Source organism: Cynocephalus volans, chromosome 2 (genome assembly GCF_027409185.1).
Source record: "Cynocephalus volans isolate mCynVol1 chromosome 2, mCynVol1.pri, whole genome shotgun sequence".
NCBI lineage: Eukaryota > Metazoa > Chordata > Mammalia > Dermoptera > Cynocephalidae > Cynocephalus > Cynocephalus volans.
Window position 1 is genome coordinate 209,514,562 of NC_084461.1, and position 14,745 is coordinate 209,529,306.

Genomic DNA, 14,745 nt, shown 5'->3' on the forward strand with positions numbered 1-14,745 from the left:
GAACAGTGATTCCCCATTCCTGTCTCCCTCCAGCCCCTGGCAACCACCATTCTACTTCTGTCTCTATGAATTTGAGTGCTCTAGGTACCAGTATTTGTCTTTTTTTGCTATTGGCTCATTTCACTTAGCATAATGTCCTCAGATTTCATACATGTTGTAGCATGTGTCAGAATTTCCTTTCTTTTTAAGGCCAAATAATCTTATATGTATATGCCACATTTTGCTTATCTATTTGTTCATCAATGAACACTAAGAACTCTTTATTTTTTTAAAAGATACTCTAATAACATTATCACACCTAAAAAAAAAGTCAATAATTCCTCAGTATCATTCAATACCTTGTCAGTGTTAAATCTCTTATTTGTCTGAAATGTTTCATGCATTTGGTTTGTTTGAATCAGCATCCTAAGAAGGCCCATATATTGTACTTGTTTGACATTTTATGTCTTAGAGCTACTTTTCAAAGAAAGCCATGATCTTATTTTTGGATATTTAACACGAATGTTGTATTTTGTTTGTGTACATGTATCTTTTTTTATTCATAGTCCTTTCAGATCTATTGATTCTGATTGTTAACCCTAGTATCTTTTCAGTCTCAAAGCAGACCCTTACTTAGCAGATAGTAAAATCATCCCTGTCTGTGACTTTGATGAGAGTACTTGTTCAAAATATTGACTAGCAGATGATTAAGGTATGGACCCTGGGGCCTACCACCAGATAGACAGTGATCCATGTGGCCAGCACCCTTGGGCTGTGGTTTCGCTGTGCACCTGCTTACGTATAAGCTCACTTCATGCTTCTTCCTCTTATTCCAAATGTCTTTTGTTTCATATGTTGTTTGAGCTTTTATGTGCTTGATGTTTTGATGGATTCAAAATGGGGAGACCCTGAATTTGACTCTGAGAAGAAACAAGAGGTAAAGTATGTGTGGATAACTAATACAAAGCAAGGTTCTGTATTTTTACCTATGGCCATAAAAGTACCATAGGTAAGAAAGGCTTGGGATGCGGGGTTTACTGCCCCTAGAAGTTACTTACAGCTGCTTCAGCAGAGCTAAGCCAGGTGCTCTGCTGAAATGCCAATTTATTCCACGTTTGCTTGGCTTTAAGAAAATGAGGTTGGGGCTGGCTGGTTAGCTCACTTGGTTAGAGCGCGTTGCTGATAACACCAAAGTCAAGGGTTCGGATCCCCTTACTGGCCAGCCACCAAATCCAAGAAAAAAAACAAAAAGAGATTGGTTTGGCATGATTTCTTAATGAGCCCCATATTGAATCTGCAGGTATTTATGATTTTTTTTTTGAAGGACTCACAAATCATCTTATAGATAATATTTTAGAATTTTTGTTAGGGGGACCACAAATGCAGCAGTCTTATCTTCTAGAACCCCACTGTCCTCTGTTTTGAATATTGTAATATCTAGGATATTGATATCATTCTGTTTTCCAGGATTTTTCCATCAATTGCAGACAGGGTAAGTAACAGTCTGATCTACATCCTCCAGGGACTTATGATCTTAGATGTTATTATATAAACCAGCAGGGGACTAAGCTACAAGAGGATGATAGAATTTGAACATGGCTCATATATGAGAAGTGTTGTAATACTGAGAGGTTTTCTTGTGTTATTGTGGAGTTTCCTGGGTTACTAAGCATAGGTGATTGTTGCCTTGTGGGACTTCTGTTATTTCTCATTCTCAGTTTAATTAAATATGTGAATTAAATTAAGTTCATTTTGCTAGATGCTCTTCTGCTTCCCTTGCAAGACTTGGTGCTCCTGGGCTTCTGCCTTAAGCTCCTTGGCCCATCTTACTTTTCATAGTCCCTCTTACTGATTTCATCCAGTCTCATGGTTTCACCACCTATATATAGATAGCCCCCATATTTTTATTTTTGCATCTGAAATTTCCTTTTAGTCATAAAAAGTTAAGCAATATATTACCAAAGAAAATTCTAAAAGTAATGAGTGCTGAGGAAGGCAAACACTACCACATGTTAAAAAATAGTGTGACACCTCAATAAAAAAGCTTGGTACTAATGTGTAGATAAAAAGTACTGACTAGAAAAGTCAAAAATAGATGCACAGATGGACATACATTTGGGAATTTACTGTGAGATGAGGATAGCATTTTAAATTAGTGATGAAAACATTATTAACAAGTGATGCTGAGAAAACCACATTGCTATTCAGAAAAGGATAGAAGCTGGAGCATTGTACCAGAATAAATTCCCAGTGGATCAGAAACACAAGCATAAAAAGAAAGTGTAGAATATTAGAAGAAAATGTACGAAAGGTCTTTAAGTATGATGCCAAACCCAGAATACATTCACATACACACATGCATACAGGATTGATGAATTAGACTACATAAAAATCTTTAAAAAATAAACTCAGAAGGGTTGCAGCTCACTTCACAGAGCTAACTTTATTAATATATGAAAAGCTCCTTCCAACTTGAACATCTGGGGATTTGGGCATCTGGTGGGGTGGGGGGGAGGCGTCCTGGAACCAATCCCCCCAGATACTGAGAATGACTGCATATGTGTAAACTATGACCTAGAAATTCCACTTTTATAAATTGAACCTTACTTTCAATGAGGTACCTCACAGATAAGTACAATAAATTGTTTCAATAAAAAAAAAATCAACCTTAAAAAACAAAAACAAAACCAAAAAACTCCTTCCAAGCAATAAGAGACTTTAATAGTTAAGCAGAAAAATGTGCAAAGGATATGTAAAGACAGTTCACAGGAAAAGACATACAAATGGCTCTTAAACATATAAAAAGATGCTCAGACTTTACCAGGGAAGTCTCATAATCAGTAGGTCAAATATATTATAAATGGTTAGCCTGAATGTGGGAAATGGCTTATGGCTCCTTCACATCCTTTTATTATGTCTAAAGTAGCTCTGTTCTCCTGTAACTCTGTTAATTTACCATTTATTTCATCATAGTAATGATCTCAGTTTATAATCATCTTGTTTGTTTCCTTTACTAGAATGTGAGCTAGGGCAGAATCTTGTCTGCCTAAATGTTGTTCATTGTGTCTCTAAAGCCTGGCATGTTGTAGGTACTTCATATTTGTTGAAAGGAAATCAGTTTGTACTTTTTGAAAGAAAGTGAGCCGAGATGCCGGGTACCGTTCAAGCTTTATTCGAGAAAGAACTCTGCCGGGCTGTGCTCAAAGTGGGGAACAGCCCGGGGCTGCCCTGAAAATGGTGGACAGCACCAGGTGTGGGTGGTAGAGCTTATATAGTGTGGCAAGGGCTGGCTGATACCATCAAGGAGGGTCATTATGCTAATGTGGATGGGGTGGAGAACTGAGTCCTTGCCGAAGCAAAGGGGTTTCTGTTTAAGTCAGGAGGCTTCTCCTAAAGGGAAGGGGGGAGGGGAGGGGAGGGGAGGAGGTGGGCGGGGCCATTTTGTACTTGGGCTTGTCTAAAGTGGCTCTGGTTATGTTGCAGATCTATTGCTTTTCTAGCTAATTCTTGGCTAATTTATCTTGATTCGAGCTGTCGGTGTTGAGTCATTTGTGCTGAGTTAATAAATGTAATATACTAGTCGGTGGATGTTGTTTATAGTTGGGAAAGAGATGTCGGAATAACAAATAGAAAGAGTGTTTTTAGCAAATGAAGACCCTTGTTATAAAAACCTCAGTGTGTTTTAAAATGCCCCATGGTTGAATGTGCTTTACCTTGACTGTGTATGCTTGATTTTAGTCTTTAGCTCAGCCTAATAGCAGTGTACAAATCATTTTTAAAATCTTCCCTTAATCTTTTTATTTTAAATTGTGATAAACCATTTTAACCATTTTTAAGTGTAACCATTTTTAAGTGAACAGTCCAGTCATTAACTACATTCACATTATTGAGCATCCATCATCACTATCCATTTCGAGAAATTTTGCATTTTCCTTAACTGAACAATAACTCCTTAGTCCTCCCTTAATCTTGATGAAGATTTTTGTTGATAAGTAGCTGAATCCGTTAGAAAGAATATTCTGTGAATCTTCTCACAAATTACAAGATAATTATAAGGTTAACATACGTGTGTATTCAAACACCATAAATATACAAGCAGTGATTAGTGAGAGGGCCCCATGCTCTAGAGATAACCAATGGTAAATTTGGTGTGTAGTATTCCAAACATAGAAAAATTAGAAAATTGTGTTCCTCGGAGGTGCACATAAAGATGACCTCTTCAGTGGAGCAACAGAACTTGGGGGATGCCCCCAAAGAACTGGGGAATGCCATGTTCTTTACCTGAAACTTACTTTCTGTCAAGATTAATACATGGCCTCTCTAGCCTGGCTGAAAATTTGAAAACAAAAGAAAAAGCATATAGCCTTCTGCCTTTGACTTCTTTGAAGAAGAGGTCTTTATAGCTGGTTGTTTCTACCTCTTGGTGTTAGGGACAATTAATGTAAATACAAGGTTGGAAGGGTGGGCATTTCTTTAGAAGTGAGATTTTCTTTTGACTTAATTTCAGTCCAAATTATTTTTTTCTGGAGTAGTTCTTTTCTGTCTCAGGAAGTAACTCTTTCTTTTTCCTAATGCTCTTGTCTTAAAGTTGTCTCTCTCTCTGGCATGTCCCTGATGTTGTGTACCATATATACAGAAGAGCCTGGACTGTCCCTGCTATGGCTAGAGACACTGATGTGTGTGTAACCCTGTGGTATTATGATTTATAAGGAGTTGTGGTCCTCATCACAGTTTCCTGGCTCACAGCTTCTAAAACCCTTGGAATCTCCAAAGTGACAGGCATCTTTTTGTATGCTGAGATGACTGACTGCTGGGGGCTCCTGGATAGCCTAGGGGAACCATGTGATTAGAGGGTTGGGGAAGGAAGAGGGGATGAAGGTGGAATTGATCATCAATGGCCAGTGACTTACTCAATCATGCCTACATAATGAAGCCTCCATAAGGACCCAAAAGGACAGGTCGGTGAGCTTCCAGATAGCTGAACAGGTGGAGGTGCCTGCAGGGTGGTAGGCCTGGAAAGGGCATAGAAGCTTAGCACCCACTCCCACATATCTTGCTTTATGCATCTGTTCCATCTTTTTGTTCACCTGTATCCTTTGTAGTATCTTTTATAATAAATGGATAAACATAAGTAAAGTGTTTCCTTGAGTTCTGTGAGCCACTGTAGCAAATTAATTGAACCCGATTTATACCCTGTTGGTCTGAAGTACCCTGGGGCTGTGATTGGTATCCAAAGTGGGGGTAGTCTTTTGGGACTGAGCCCTTAACCTGTGGGATCTGATACTATCTCCAGGTAGATAGTGTCAGAATTGAGTTAAATCGTAAGACACTGGAGAATTGCTTGGTGTGTAGGGAGAGACTCCCACATGTGTTGTGGAGCCACTGTTAAGCCTCGGTTAATGTCAGAATTCTGCCCCCGTCACCAATTGTCAGGCTCCATGACTTTGCCAGTTGTTGGGCTCTTTTACCTGCTGGTAATCTCTCAATCTCTCCTCTCAATATCTCTTTCTCTCTCTCCCCTCCCCTCCCCCCCACAAGAATAGCAACAAAACTAAAAAGATACATTGCCCCCCCCCCCAATTTGCTTACAAAGGATGTACTAAAACCACACCACCAGGACCCCTGGCAAGGGCCCAACACATGTGGTGTCAAAAGTGTTGTTTTAAGTGGTGTTTGAGAGTAGGAAAAACACTTTGGTTTTTCTTGTCCTTAATAAACCGTCCTGAACACTGCCCACTGTCAGTATTATTTTCTTTGCTTTGACACTAGGTTGAAATGTGAAAGGACTTTCTTATTCTAATGGCAATATCAGTGAGTAAGTTCTATTTTTTTTTTCCAAAAAATTATTTCACTACAATTATGAAGTAATGTTTTATGCTATTATATGTGTTTTTTTGTTTGTTTTGGTGGACTCATTTGGGAACATAGTCACCGCTTAGTTCATCCTTTCTGTGTTAAAATGAAATATGAATTTCAAACAATGCAGTTATGTGGTTCAGAGCTTTATTATAACCAACCCCATCATTAGTCACCTTTGTGACTTTGGAAAGATTTCTTAACCCAAAAGCCTTGTTTCTCACCAGCATAAGTTGTGTATAGTGTACTTGCCTCATGGGTTAACAGGAAGATCAGATAAGGGGACCTGTTGTCATGCAGCCTGCTCCACTCAGCAGCTGAAATGTCCCAAATATGCTAGACTCTGTGCTACAAAATACAAATAAGATACAGTCCCTGCTTTTGAAGAGTTCATGTCTATAAGAAAGGAAAAAAATGATAGAATAAAGAATTATACCATATGAATGGTCTCGTTTGTGCTCCTTCCAAAGAGTAGTGCTTATTTTTAAACAGTGGTCCATGATCTTTATTGCTAATGTAAACCTATACAAGGTTAACAGATGTTAAAATGTCAAATCAACAGTAGTAAGGTTGGGATTGGGTAGATCAATGTTTAAAAATAAAGGTTGGTTGGGGCAGGGGGATTTATAGAAGTAAGCATGGCCCTTTATAGGTGTGATATACATTTCTTGAGGGTGTGTTTTCTCAGGGTTTTTCGTTGAAGCTTATCCCATTAACAGGTCTTTATTTAGTCCAGCCACTCTGTATAAGATGGCCTTTGGAGAAAGGCATCTGATTTCAGTTTATACAAGTAGAAGCAATCCATCTATCTTGGAAGATTACCAAACCTGCTGACTTTTTTATTAACCTCAGACTTGCCGGGAGGTATTCAAACTGACTTAGAAATTCACTTAAATCTGATTGAGACAGACTTGATGGTATCTAGGGAAATGTTTTATGCAAAAACTCTAGGCTAGTTCTTTGTTCTTGTTTGCCTTTTAGAGAAATCAGTTTTGTGTTTTCTCTCTTTCCTTTCCTCTTCCTCCACCTTACCTCTCCAAGACCTTTTCCTCCTGAAGCTCTCCTTAGTGGTGGGCTTATTTGGGAAGCCTTTTCTGATGGTGTTCTTTTGTGGGCTCCTCACAACTTACTTCTTGTCTGTATCACTTGTGGCATCCCTTCATACTCCCTGGTGTTGTCTTTATTCTTATACGTGTCCCATCACCCCTGTGGGATTGTAAGCCCCTGGAGAGTTGACTCACAGGCTTCTGTTGACCTATGGCTGTATCTGTTAAAGGTGTAGAAAAGCAAGCCACCATTTTCCTCGAATGGTTACCTAATGTTAACTTTTTTTCTAAACTCTTGTTTAACTTTTCCCCCTCCTTCTGTTAGACTTTGGTAAATACTAGGCTAGAGCTAATCTATTTCAGAGAGCAAAAACTTTAATCAAATACTTCTTTTCTGTTTAGCTCCAAAACCTTGGAATTAATCCAGCCAACATTGGATTCAGCACACTGACCATGGAATCTGACAAGTTCATATGTGTCCGAGAGAAAGTTGGCGAGCAGGCACAGGTAGTGATTATTGACATGAGTGATCCAATGGCTCCGATCAGACGGCCTATCTCTGCAGAAAGTGCCATCATGAATCCAGCCTCTAAGGTGATAGCTCTAAAAGGTAAGTCCAAAGGGAATTTTAGAAAGGAATTTTATCTTGCTTTAACTGCTTCATTACCTTAAATATTGGGCAAGTGTCAGTAAGCTCATAACAAAGTGTCATCAATAGTATTCAACTTAATTCTAGAAGTTTTAGCAAAAGCTGTGTTTAGTGTGCCCTAAGAAGAGGCCTCTGAGCACCAGAGCTTCTTTGTAATATCATCCATAGTGCCAGACACTGTGAGGGGGTGAATCCCCAGGACTTTGTCCTCTTGGGTCCAAAGATGCATTATGTCTGGACAGCACTGTGTTCCCCAGTAGAGCTGTGTGGCATCCTTGCCTTGAGGGCCTGCTGTGGTGGTGCTCCAGTCATCCCAGGATACAGGCCCAGAGACTTACTCTTTTGTGAAGTGCATCAGCGACAGGAAAGTAGGTAATTAATAGAATTTTACTTCCCTGCACTCAGGGAACCTCAGGTGCTGGAAACTTTCTATTCTTGAGAAATAGAGAATCTTTTCATATTGTCTTGATTTGGGAAATTAAAGAATTACATGTGTAGTGGACTTATTAATGTTTTATGTGAAATGCATTATATCACTTGCCTTGGAAAGTGAAAACTGTTTCTGGACCTAAAATTTGTGAAAGCCAAATATTAGCTTTGTCTAGGCTTCTGTTTTGTTACAGGAATAGGGTCTACTTTGTCATTTTAGTAAGTGTATGTACATCTGGAAGTTAAGACCTTTCTATTTAAAAAGAAGTAGCTGAATTATTTTTATTTGAAAGGAGCTTTGTTCCATTATCACTCTACCTTTTTCCTTGCAATCTTGTCAAAGCATTTTTTTGAACATGGAGTGTAGCAATGTAAACTATTTTAAGGATTCTTAATGATTCTTTTCTGTTTCTCTTACTGTATCACTATCCTTTGGCAGTTTTTGATGGAATTCGCACCTTGTAGCATTGTTTTTTGCAATTTATATTGCTGCAGTACTTTTGAGAGACGTTATCTAGCATGTCTGCTGTTTGGTATTCTCAGCAGATCTCAGAAATGACTTGCATTTTAGCCTTCCTGGTTCTCTGGCTTAGTTCTCTTTAACAGTGTACAGTGTGGATCTCCTAGTGTGTGTGCGTGCATGTATGTGTGTGTGTGTTTTGGGGGTGGTGGTAGGGGTGTAGTGGAAACATGGTATTTAGATATTGTTAATCCCTTCCAGCCAAAGACCACAAGGAACATACCTGTGTTTGAACAAGTTGGTTTTATTACTCGTTGCAGCAAGAGAGAACACATACCATGGGGAACTGGAGGGTGTCTCAGTAAGAGAGCGTTAGAAAGAACCTGTTATAGGATTTGGGATTTGGTTGGATGATTTGGGGATGAACTAAAGAAGCAAGGATTTGCTGTAGATTGGGTGCTTTCAGAAAGCGGGGGTAATTGTATGATTGGGTATCTCAATAAATCTTATCTACAAGGGAGGGAAGACTAGAGAGAGAGGATAAAGCTGTAATTGGTAAAGAAGTAGCAGTCACGTGTTTTGGCTGAGAGAGTGCTGGTATTTTGTGGATTGCACAGTAAACTTGTTTTTGTCTGTGTTTAGACAAAATTCCAAAGCAGGCTTGCTTTGTCTCACTTTATCGTGGTCTCAGAGGGCCCTTATCTGAAGTTCGTGTACTCCAAGATGGTTTATGTCCAGCAGGAGAGCAACATGGCCTATCTGTGAGTGCCAGGCCAGCTTCAGGGTGGCAGGGGCTGCTCCTTTTTGTTTCTTTCTCAATATTCATGTTAATTGCTTCAACTATAACTATGTTGAATTGCTGTTATCTTTTGCATAGGGAAGTGTGAGGCTCTGGAACCAAAGAGAGATAATTTTAAGGCTTTATTCTATTTTTACTGCAATCCTGTGGCCATAAGGATGATCTCAGATCCTTGTGGTACAAATTGTTGGCAAGTGGAGGATGTACAGTGTGTTTTAAAGGCCCTACACCAAAATGAGCAGAACTGTCTTAAAAAAAAAAAAAAGGTATTTGTACAGTGATTGAATTACAAAGATAATTGAATTACAGATGAGCTCTGCGGAGTGGGTCTATCATTTCAGACACCTTAGTTAGTTCTGTGGGTGACAGTGTGAAAGCAGGAAATACAGGGACCTCGTCTATATCTCCCAGATTCTCCCCATTTTGGCTGGTGGAGCTCTTTATGAGCTGGAACTCTTGTAAAAACGTCTGCCTTATAGTCTGTCCTCGTATCTTAGGTGCTCAGCCCATGTCGTGGCTTCTGGAGAAGCCTGGAGCAGATTTGCTCAACCTAGTCTCTCTACAGACTTTCTCTGCTGATGGATTTGTGCGAATACTTTAAAACTGGAGATACATTTTTGCACTTGACCAAAAGTGTGAGGTGGTGTGTAGAATTCCTTATCTGCTGTTCATCAGTTTAATGGAACAATAATACCTTAACTGAGGGACTGGCAAATAGCCTGCTTTTTGTACAGTTCCCAAGCTAAGAATGGTTTTTATAGAGTTGTAAAAACAAAACAGACAAATACGTGACAGAGATCTTATATGTTCCTCTACAGAAAAAGTTTGCTGACAATCTTGCATTACTGACCTGAGTATGATATTCCCACTTTTATTATGACATTACCCTTTTAATATTTGTGTTTCTTTTTACAAATTTTACCTTTTTTCCCTTAATTTTTAGAAGTAGATTGAGTATAGGCTAATCTAGTGCCTGCACAGCAGTTAGTGCTTAGCTCAGGTAGGGAGGGGCGAGGTGGTGGAATGGCACCCCCTAGTGGTGGCACACTCTTCACCTTGACTGTTTCAATCTGACCTTAGATTGATTCCCAAAGGAGGTTGGTCCTTTTTTTTCTTTTTTGTGATGCTAAATATTTTGTACCTCCTATAACACAAGTTCTTTTAACCAGTCTAAGGACAACTTGACAGATTTCAAGCTAGAGGAAATTTCCTCTGTGATCCAAGGCTATTTGAAACTAAAAGATAACAGCTGGCCAGTTGACTCAGTTGGTTAGAGCACAGTATTACAACACCAAGGTCAAAGGGTTTGGATCCGCCAGCTGCCAAAAAAAAAAAAAAAAAAAAAACCCCACCAGAAACTAAAAAGCACCCCCATCCTATAGTTGAACTTTTAGTTATTTCTTCCTTTGATCACTTTATTCAGGTATAATTTACATACAGTAAAATTCATCTGTTCTAAGTGTACAGTACAGTGATTTTTAGTGAATTTATAGAGTTGTGGAACCATCACTACCGTCTAGTTTTAGAACATGTTTATTACCTCAAAAAGTTCGCTCATGCCAAGGGCCAGCCCGTGGCTCACTTGGGAGTGTGCAGTGCTGATAACACCAAGGCCATGGGTTCAGATCCCTATATAGGGATGGCCGGTTCGCTCACTGGCTGAGCATGGTACTGACAACACCAAGCCAAGGGTTAAGATCCCCTTACCGGTCATCTTTTAAAATAAAATAAAAATAAAAAAGTTTGCTCATGCCTGTTTGCAGTCATTCGCACTCCCACCCCCAGCCCTAGGCAGCTACTGATCTGCTTTCTGCCTCAATAGATTTTCCTTTTCTGGACATTTCAAATAAAGGGGATCATACAGTATGTAGTCTTTTATATCTGGCTTTGTTTCTTAGCATAGTGTTTTTGAGGCTCATCTGTTGTAGTGTGCATCGTTTTTATTTTATTTTAATATTTATGTTCCTTTTTATTGCTGAATAGTATCTCATTGTATGGACATTCACCAGTTGATGGATATTTGGATTTTTTTCTAGTTTTTGGATATTAAGAATATTGCTGCCATGAGCACTTACAAGTCTTTGTGTGGACATATATTTTCATTTCTCTTGGGTGGAGGGAAATTGCTGGATCATATGGTAAATTTGTTTAGCTTTTGCAAAGTGTTTAACTGTTTTCCAAAGTGGTTGCAACGTATTACATTCCCATTAGCAATGTATGAGGGTGCCAATTTCTCCACATCCGTTTCAATACTTGATACTGTCTTTTTTATTACAGCAGTTCCCATGGTTGGGTACTAGTGTCTCATGGTTTTAATTTGCATTTCTCTAATGCCTAATGATGTCAAGTATCTTTTATTTTTAAACATGGTTATTAGCCACTTATATATCTCTCTGGAGAAGCATCTGTTTAAATCTTTTGCTCATTTCTTAATTGGATTGTTTGTCTTATTATTAAATTATAAGAGTTCTTTATATATTCTGGATATACATCATTTATCAGCTATGTGATTTATATATATTTTCTTCCAGTCTGTAGCTTGTCTTTTCATTTTCCTAATGGTGTTTTGTTTTAGTCCCTTTGTGCTGCTGCAACAAAATACCTGAAACTGAGTAATTTATAAAGAAGAGAAATTTGTTTCTCACAATTCTGGAGATTGGGAAGTCCAAGATCAAGCTGCTAGCAGGTTTAGCGTCTGTTAAGGGCGGGTCTCCGCTTCTAAGATGGTTCCTTGTTACTGCAACCTCTGGAGGGGAGGAATGCTGTGTCCTCACATGGTGGAAGGGATGGAAGGGCAAAAAGGAACCAAACTCCCTCAGTCAAGCCCTTTTATAATGGCATTAATCCCTCATGACCAAAACAGCTCCCAAAAGGTCCCACCTTGTTGCATTGGGGATTAAGTTTAAACGTGAATTTTGGAGAAGACAAAACATTAAACCATAGCATATCTTTTGAAGGGCAAAAAATTTTAATTTTGATGAAGCCCAGTTTATCCATTTTTTTTCTTTGATGTATCATGCTTTTGGTGTCATATCTAAGAGTGCTTAGCCTAACTCAAGGTCATAACAATTTTCTGCATTCTAGTGGTTTTATAGTTTTAATTCTTACATTTGATTCTTTGGTCTTTTGAATTAATTTTTGTGTATGGTGTGAAGTATGGTTGTAAGTTATTTTTTTCTTTTTCTTTTTCTTTGCGTGGGGGGAGCATATCTATTCAGTTGTCCAAGCACCATTTGTTGAGGAGACCATCTTTCCCCTTTGATTTATTTCTGGAGTCTTAATTCTGTTCTTTTGATCTCTATGTCCATCCTTGTACCAATTACTAGATTACTTGATTGCTGTGGCTTTATAGTAAGTTTGAAATTAGATAATGTTAGTATTTTTGTTCATATTTTTCAAAATAAGTTTTGAAACTATTTGAAACTAGATCCTTTGAATTTCCACATAAATTTTAGGATCAGTTTGTCAGTTTCTACAAAAAGCCTCCTGGGATTTTGATAGGGTTTGCATTGAATTTATCAGTCAATTTGGCAAGAATTGCCATTTTGGCAATATTAAGTCTTCTAGTTATGGTCTCTATTTACATCTTCTTTAATTTCTTTCAATGATGTTTTGTGCATTCAGTGTACGAATCCTACACTTCGTTACATTTATTCCTAAGTCTTATATTCTTTTTTGACATTATTATGAGCAGAATTGTATTAATTCCATTTTTGGATTGTTTGTTGCTAGTATTTAGAAATACAATTGATTTTTGCTTATTTATATCTTGGGTACTTTTAAAACTTATTCTATTAGTTCTTGTAGATTTTAGTGGATTTTTTGGTATTTTCTATATACGGTATCATGTTATCTGTGAATAGACAGTTTTATATCTTCCCTTCTAATATGGATTCTGTTTATTTTGTTTGTTTCTTTGTTTGTTTCAATATTGCATTGACTAGAATATCCAGTTCAGTGTTAAATAGAAGTGGCAAGAACAGATAATCTTGACTTGTTTCTGATCTTACGGGGAAATAGTCTTTGACCATTGAATATGATGTTAGCTGTGGGTTTTGAGTAGATAAAGCCTTTACCAAGTTGGAGAAGTTCCCTTCCTTCCTATTTTGTTTAGAGTTTTTATCATGAAAAGGTGTTGGATTTTATCAAATATTTTCCAGATCTATTGAGATGATCACACGGTTTTTGTCTTTTTTTAGTGTGGTGTATTACATGAATTTCTTATTGGATGTTAAACTGACCTTGCATTCCTGCAGTGAATCCCTTTTGGTTGTGGTATATGATCATTTTTATATGTTGTTGGATTTTGTTCATTAATATTTTAAGGATTTTTCTGTTATTTTTATGATAATTGGTCTGTGGTTTTCTTTTCTTGTGCTGTCTTTATCTGACATTGTAATAAGGTGAATGTTTGCCTTAAAAAATGAGATTGGAAGTGGTCCCTCCTCTCTTTTCGGAAGAGTTTGTGAAGTACTTGTTATCTTAATATTCTTTGAGTAGTTGATAGGATCCAATAGTGAAAGCCTTCTGGACTTTTCTTTGTGAGAAGATTTTTAATTACTAACTCAACTTCTTTACTTGCTATAAATCTGCTCAGATTTTCTGTTTCTTGTTGTGTCAGTTTTGGTAATTTGTATATTTCTAGGAATTTATCCAAGTCATCTAAGTTTTCTAATGTGTTGGCATAAAATTATTCATATTATTCCCTCATAATGCTTTTAATTTCTTGGAGTTGGCAGTGATGTCCTCTCTTTCATTCTTATTTTGATAATTTAAGTCTTCTTTTTTTTCTTGATCAGTAACTAATATTTGTCAGTGTTCTTGATTGTTTCAAAGAACACCCTGGCTCCAGCAAGCTGTGTGTAAGTGCTCCTGGAACATGTGCACAGCTGCCTGCCATGTGCCATTTTTGTTTTTTTTTTTAAAAAAAAGAATAGCATATTGTTTTCTTTTGAATTTTTCTTTTTTCTATTTTGTGTGTTTGTGTGTGTTTTGTGGTTGTTCTGGAGTTTACAAAATTTATCCTAACTTACCACAGACTATTTTAGGTAAATATTAACTCAGTTAAAATGCAGAAATTTTAAACCAATATAGCTCCATTCCCTCTCCCCTCTATTGTGCTATCTTTGTCATTCTTATATGTATGAATATATAAAGTATTTCCAAAATAGATAAAATGAAGTATATATATACACATGTACGTATATTATAAACCCAACAATCCTATTGTATTATTATAGTTTTATATGATGTCCTTTAATGAAGCAAAGAAAAGCAATGAGAAAAAATATATTTATAGAGTCTTTATATTAACCAACATATTTATCATTTTCATTGCTCTTAATTTCTTTTCGTGGGTTTGAGTTCCCATCTTAGTTCAGTCTGATTAGAACCAGTTTACCATAAGCTGCGAGTGTCTAAAGATGGTGAGGGTTTAACATTTACCATATGGTCAAGACAGCAAAAGTAGGTCACACCTAAACTGTGTTTAAAACCAGCTGTTTCATAAATTTGTATGGTATAAACT

The 14,745-nt window shown here is 37.5% G+C and overlaps 1 protein-coding gene across 5 annotated transcripts in view; it reads left to right on the plus strand.

Annotated features, from left to right (window-relative positions):
- CLTCL1 (clathrin heavy chain like 1) overlaps positions 1-14,745 on the plus strand; it is a 99,530-nt gene that overhangs the window by 7,361 nt on the left and 77,424 nt on the right. For all 5 annotated transcript variants that reach the window (XM_063088047.1, XM_063088049.1, XM_063088048.1 and 2 more), the window contains exon 2: positions 7,284-7,491. In XM_063088047.1, coding sequence (XP_062944117.1) covers positions 7,284-7,491 — 208 coding nt within the window. The remainder of the gene's footprint in view (positions 1-7,283; positions 7,492-14,745) is intronic.